The 7236-nt window shown below is 42.8% G+C and overlaps 1 protein-coding gene and 1 non-coding gene across 2 annotated transcripts in view; both read right to left on the bottom strand.

Moving 5' to 3' along the window:
* The window catches only part of LOC109920183 (kinesin-like protein KIF20A), a 49457-nt gene extending 47857 nt beyond the window's left edge, over nt 1–1600 (bottom strand). The window contains exon 1 of the mRNA XM_048603926.1: nt 1309–1600. Within this exon, the coding sequence (XP_048459883.1) occupies nt 1309–1600 (292 nt within the window). The remainder of the gene's footprint in view (nt 1–1308) is intronic.
* On the bottom strand, nt 1254–1326 carry trnaa-agc. The gene has a single exon. It is a non-coding gene; the product is annotated as a tRNA-Ala (tRNA).
* Nucleotides 1601–7236: the final 5636 nt, after the last annotated feature.

The raw sequence follows: 7236 nt of genomic DNA, 5'->3' as shown, positions 1-7236 counted from the left end.
AGCTCTTCCATACATGAACCTTCCTCTGTGTGAAAAAGTTGCTCCTTAGGACCCTTTTAAATCTTTCCCCTCTATGTCCTCTAGTTTTGGACTCCCCTACCCTGGGGATAAAGACCTCGGCTATTCACCCTATCCATACCCCTCATGATTTTATAAAGCTCTATAAGGTCACCCCTCAACCTCCAATGCTCCAGAGAAAATACTCCAGCCTATTCAGCCTCTCCCTATAGCTCAAACTTTTCAACCATGTTAGTTTAAACTGGGTAGTGGGAAGATACTGTTTGGGGAGCATAGTAAAACCAGCCTGAATTAAGTTCACAGAATTTGAAGAGGTAGAGTATCTTATAAATTACGTCTAGAAGTGGGGATAATCTGTGATGATTTTATTTTAACATTTTAAAATCTATCAATGGTGTATTATGAAAGTGTGTAAAGTTCACTGAAATGCCTGTTTGAAAAATAGAAACATTAAAATATTTCCGGGGCGACTGGCATGGAGTAAGGGATGTGGGGATTTGGAAATCCATGATCCATGTAGCAATGCAGCATTAATTTAATACTCCTTCAGAACTGCATTTTCCCTTCCGGGCTTTCAAAAGTGTCTTGCTGCAATATAACAAAGGAAGAGTGGCACTTTGAATTTGTTATAGCATTAAGCACAACATTGAACAACTTGTCTCCTCATGTGTAAATCAGGATGATTTGAGGTGCCAACATGTTGTAATTTTCCAGTGTCGAAACTGGATTTACATAGATGCATAGTAGCGCTCCGAAAGCTTGTGATTTTAAATAAATCTGTTGGACAATAACCTGGTGTCATGTGACTTTTGACTTTAGCAAAAGAAGTGCCATTTGTGTCATGAAGAGCAGGAACAGCTATTACAGAGGGCGATGATCATATCAGGTGTAACCATGTCAATAATACAATAAAATGTTAAAAGCCTATCCTGAGAGGAGAGATTTGACAAACTGCTGAGAAATTAGAATACAAGTTGCCTTTTTACATTGATTTCAGAAAAGAAATCTCTCAGTTACTCCTGATAAACTACTGAAAAATTAGAACACATGCTGCTTTTTACACTGATTTCACAAAAGAGATCCCTCAATTACTCTACAAACAAGCCTACTGGTGCACTTACACCTGCAAGTTATAGATGTAAAATGAAATTAATAGTGGACAGAAACATTATAGTGGTATGTGTCAAAAGTTTTAAATAGAGGGGAAGTTATGATGATGAAAAAAAAATCTCTGCTGGAGAATGCGGGCATCGATCCCGCTACCTCTCGCATGCTAAGCGAGCGCTCTACCATTTGAGCTAATTCCCCGCCCGCTGTTACACCTTTTTGTAATGTTGTTGGTCTTTCCGGTGAATGTTATGTTTCGTTTGTAGTGATTGACAGAGGTCTGAGCCAATAGCAGCCAGAGGCTTGTGAAGCCGCCGTGCACACGTAAGCCAATCAGAATTGGAATGAGGCGGGAGGGGCGTTCCGCTGAATGAAACCAGCGCAGGTACTTCCGGATTGTCTCCCTCAGAGTGCAACTGAAGCAGGACAGTGCAACATGAGCCGCAATGTAGATCTGTGCTAACACATGTATCATCAGTGCACTGTCACTTTTACAAATTTCAGCGTGGATCAAAAGTCAGACATTAAATGACATCGAGTGCCATGACCTGGTAGAAAATATACCTCTTCCTCTCTATTAAATTCATGTTACTGCAGAATTGGGAGATTAAATACGAACCAGGAGTAAGACTGACTGGTTTCTGTTTGAGATAACACACTAATAGGCTCGTCTTGTTATTTTTCTTTCTTATTTAATGTGCTATCCGTCGCTAATCCAATCTGGAGGTCCGGAGCACAATAATGTAAAGAGGAACACAGCAGGAACATGCTCATAGACAATGCATGAATTCAAATTTCCCAGTAAATAAAAAAACCCAATTCGTTTTGATTCTCCCAGACATTTTCAGTGGCACTTGTTGCTCACAAGTGAAGAAGACTTTGTATAAAACGTCTCGGTTTTACTGTGCTCCTACTTATGCCTTCATTTGTAACAAACAAATTGATATTGTAATGTTCTACGCATGTTTGTCATGGCTGGCAGGGATAGAAGCGCGTCTTCAAAAGGAGCTCTCAGACCATTTCTATCTGTTTCATGATAATCTCAACATTCCAGAAGATGCTTAAAAAGTATGATCTAGCCAAGATCTTTTTAGAAGATTGGGAGAGAATTTGATAACGTGACAAAAATGATCCAAAGGTCTCAACAAATTGCCTCACGACCAGATAGTGACTTGCACCGTTAACACCATTTCCAATAGACCTGCTTGGAGCTGAGTTGAATTATTGTTTGGTCTTCCGCCGCTTTCTGCTTGCTTTTTAACAGTACTTGGCAGTTTTATGGACAATATTGATGAATAATTTATTAGAAACATGTGTTTTATGATTACGTGTGTAGAATTGATCTGACTCGGCAGGTAGTATTTACTATTACCCAGGGCAAAGTCGAATGCTAAGAAAGAAGCTCTCCACTCCTACTCATTTAAAGCACACAGCTCCCTGTTGGATTGGATTTTCCAGTCAGTAGGCACGGCCCGCAGTCGTACACTCTGACCATTAAGTGGCATTGTTGGTCAGTTTTATAGAGTCATAGAAGCTGTACAGCAGGGGAACATACTCTTCGGTCCAACTCCTCCATGCTGACCAGATATCCTAAATTAATCTAGTCCCATTTGCCAGCATTTGGTCCGTATCCCTCTAAACCCTTCCTTTTCATATACCCATCCAGATGCCTTTTAAATGTTGTAATTGTACCAGCGTCCACCACTTCCTCTGCCAGCTCATTCCATACACTCACCACCCTCTGTGCAAAAAAATTGCCCCTTAGGTCCCTTTTAAATCCTCTCCTACTCACTTTAAACCTATGTGCTCTTGTTTTGGACTTCCCTACCCTGGGAAAAATGAATGGTCATTCACCTAAAGCTGATATCTGGACATGCCAGAATTTGCAATAGCACCATCATTCCTCCAAAAATTATCAGCAATTTCTGGAGACCATGCATGAGCAGTTTAACGTAGAAATCCAAAACTTGTTCTGATTCTATCCACGTAGGATGTGTTATTTCAGCTCCAAGTCACTCCAACAAAAATCAAGTAGAATTCATTGAACTGAGGATAATTTAACATTTAGCAGTTCTGAGGAAGGGTCTCCAGACCCGAAATGTTAAGGAAGGTGCTCCTTTTCTGATGAAGGGTCTAGGCCCGAAACGTCAGCCTCTCTGCTGCTTTTCTGATGAAGGGTCTAGGCCCGAAACGTCAGCCTCTCTGCTCCTTTTCTGATGAAGGGTCTAGGCCCGAAACGTCAGCCTCTCTGCTCCTATGATGCTGCTTGGCCTGCTGTGTTCATCCAGCCCTGCACCTTGTTGTCCCGAAACGTTAACTCTGTTTTCTCCTTCACAGATGCTGCCAGACCTGCTGAGCTTTTCCAGCAACTTCTGTTTTTGTTCCTGATTTACAGCATCCGCAGTTCTTTTGATTTTTATTTAGCATTTACAAAGTCGGTGTTCCTGTAAATACGCCTGAAAACACTTATTGAATATAATACAGCTGGGCTTTTAACAGTGCACTAAGTTCATAATGCTGAAAGTATCTTGATTTGCGAAACAAACTTTATATCTGTGGAATGTCAACTTTCTCCATTACGATAAACAGAATTGCAATTGCAAAAAACAAGCCATTTCACCTTCAATCTTAAAAGTGTATGTTCCAATTATGTGTTTCCATTTCTGTAAAATTTGACTAAAAGTGAAGGGTCAATGCATTTTAGAATTGGCTGGCTCCTCCTAGGTGATGCGCCTCTGGTGATGTATTTTTTTCCGCCAGTTGCGTAGCATCAATTACAACATGCAGTTCCTGTTTATTGACTCCAAGGGTTTGCAGGTCACCCTCAGGAAGCTGCCTGTCTTTTACCAGCACCTGATCACTGTCTGGGACACAGTTGACTCGTTACGGGCCCATCCACTGTCAAGAGTGTGGCCATTGTCAGAGAGCCGTTGCTCAGGAACCCTGCACCCCCACCACTGGGGATTTGCATGGCCGGGGAAAGGGAGGGCTGTGGCCGCAATTGTAGCCACAGTTGGGGGACGAGCTGGGTGGCCAGGGTCTGGGCTGGGTGCTGCTGCAGGAATTGGCACACAGGGCAGTGGTAGACGTCTGCTCGCGACCACTGCCATCCAACGCCTTAGCACAGCGGTGCTCGGACCCGACATCGTGTACCGGTTGGAGGATGCTCAGGTGGTGTGCGGTGGATCCCGTCTGTGCATATCCCGGCCCCGGACGGAAATTCACGTCGGCCCCACCATCCCATACTTCTCCCGGGCACCTGTGCTCCACAACCTGAGCTGCCTCCAAAATATATATGTACTTTAGGGAAGTGGAACGGTGGGTCCTGTACAGATTGCTGCTGCACACCGTCCGTCTCTTCTTCTTCACCCACCGCCCAGACACGCCTTGGCGTGCCCATTTGCTACTTGGTGGTGGAGATCCACAGTGGAGGGCTCAACCACAGATTGCAGTGGACTCCCAGCCCCATTGTTTGTTTTGCAGTTGTGTAGAGTCCATGGACCATGTCTATGTTGGTTGTGGGCATTTGCACTCCCTTTTTGATTATCGAAAAGGCCTCCTCCTTTGTTTTTGGTTGCACTTCAGCCCCACGCTCCTGATCTTTGGGCACCTGGTGCAGAGAGGTACGGGTAGTTCAGAGGATCTCCTCTTGGGTCTGCTCCTGGGCCTGGCCAAGCTGGCCATTAACAGGTCCAGGCAGTGCGCCGTGGAGCGTGCCATTTCTGCAGACTGCCTGCCCCTCTTCTGTGGTTATGTTTGAACCCGGGTGTCCCTGGAGTGTGAGAACACGGTGTCAGCCAACACTGTCGATGCCTTTAGGGAGAGGTGGGCAGTGGGGGGGGGGTGGGGTGGAATGCTTTATTTCCCCCTTCCAATTCTATTTTGAGTTGATCCCTACCCTCCCCTTCACTTTTCTTTTGGCTAAGCAATGGTCCGACCAGGCTTTGCTTGACACTGATTCCCTGGGTGTTTTTCCTGGTGGTGGAAATGTTGAATAAGATTATTTTTGCACACATGTTTTTACTGAGTCCTGCAAGGAAAAAAAAAATAGAATTCGCTGGTCATTGCTTGATGGCATTTCACTGGTGCTAAATGCTTGGGGTGCTAAATGCTTGGGGTGCTAAATGCTTGGGGTGCTAAATGCTTGGGGTGCTAAATGCTTGGAGATCCCCTTGACTTGGCACCAGCTGAAAAGCACCATCTGAAAATGGAAAATTGATAATAGAGATCGCTAAATCTTTACGGGCAGCAATTTATTTGCTGTCTGAGGTATGTTCTGTTGTTTCATTGCTGAATGCAAAATCCAGAGGATAATACGTGTATTTTTGTATCCACAGACATTGGCAGATTTGAGGGACATTTTCCTTTAGATTAGTTGTTCCTTTAAATTGCATCCAAAAATTTAAAACAAAAAATTGCTCCAGAGGCCGATTATTAAACTTTATATATTTACACCATGGAAAACATGAAGTTTTTAGTGTTTAATGTGTTAATTACTTTGGAAACAACTTACGCTTCATGAATTACAGTGGTCAGAGAAGGGGGCTCACAGACCTTCTCACAGGAAGTTAGGGATGGGTGATAATGTTGGCCTTGACAGTGATGCTCACATCCTATGAATGAACATATAAAAAGTTACAATGAGTCCTCGCCCTGTTGCTAAAAGGAAAATCCTTGAGCATTCTGGTTTGCCACTGGACCGTAAGCATCAGTATTTCTGGTATATTTCTGGAGTTCTGAGGAGTATTTTCACCATATTCTGCTTTTGTTTCATCAGTTCTGACACTCAAAGACCTCTCAAAAAAACATTGTCACCCAATGTATTCTGAACATCTTTATTTTACACAAGAATATCAATTGAAAGAGGGAACACAATTGTGCACCTTCCAACCCACGACCACTTCCATTTAGAAGGACAAAGGGAGCAGATACATGGGAACTCCATCCCCAGCAAGTTCCCCTCTAAACCACTCACCATCTTGACTTGCAAATATATCAACATTCCTTCACTGTCACTGGGTCAAAATCCTGGAATTCCCTCCCTTAGAGCATTGTGGGTCAACCTACAGCAGATGAACAGTAATGTTTCAAGAAGGCAGCTCACCACCAGCTTCTCAAGGGCAACTAGGGACGGGCAATAAAAATGCTTGCCCAGTCAGCAACATCAACATCCCATGAGTGAATAAAAATAAATCTGAAATGACAATAACCCATGAATCAGCTATAAGGTAATTCGGTAACATAAGAGAAATACATGTAAACAAGCACACATTTACAAACTCCAGTAAATGTCAGGCTGTTAAAAAGACAAATTAATTGTGGAAATTTTATTTCATTTTTAATCAAACGGTAAGCATATAAATGAAAAGATCATTTGAAATATTAATTACCCCTGGTGAGATGCAGGCAGCATTAGTGACCCTATTTTGGAAAGACTATTCACATATTGGACAGGGTGCAGAGAAGGACTGGTTGATCTCAAAATTTAAGAAGATGCTGCAAAAGTAAAAACATGGACTATCCAAGATTATCCTTTTCCCTTTTCGGAAAGAGAAGATTGGAACAGGATATGATAGCAGGTGTTTTTTAAATAATTCTAATTCAGATTCTAAACAAGGCCTCATACCTAAAATGCACTGTCTGACCTGGGATGTCACCTCTGAGGGAACTAATAAAATCTTTAGTTATCTCGGGGCAGCGACTTGAAAGAACTTCGGGAATTTGCATATTAATCCTTTCTAAAGATTTAACAGCCATCTTATGTTTGTTCAAAACCGCATCAGTTCTATGACCCTTTGATCTTTTGCCTATAAATGTGTCCGCTGCCACCTCTCTCACTGATACCGGAAGAAGGAGGGAGACTCCAAAAGCTTGTGTCTTCAGATAAACCTGTTGGACCATAACCTGACACTATGGATAGGTGGGCTAGGCAGACCTAAAACCTCATCCTGCTTGCAAGTGTTATTGAGTTATCTGCTGTTGCCAATGCATCTATCCACATGTTAAAAGTCCTTAAATTTCAAGTAATTACAGCCTTTGCTAGCCCTTCAGCATTGACGATGACTTGATTCCACTCCAGTTCAATGCATTCTTAAACAGCCGATGAGTCTA

Source organism: Rhincodon typus, chromosome 12, assembly GCF_021869965.1.
Source record: "Rhincodon typus isolate 14 chromosome 12, sRhiTyp1.1, whole genome shotgun sequence".
NCBI lineage: Eukaryota > Metazoa > Chordata > Chondrichthyes > Orectolobiformes > Rhincodontidae > Rhincodon > Rhincodon typus.
Note: the sequence above shows the minus strand (reverse complement) of the source record. Positions and strands in the feature narration are given on the sequence as shown.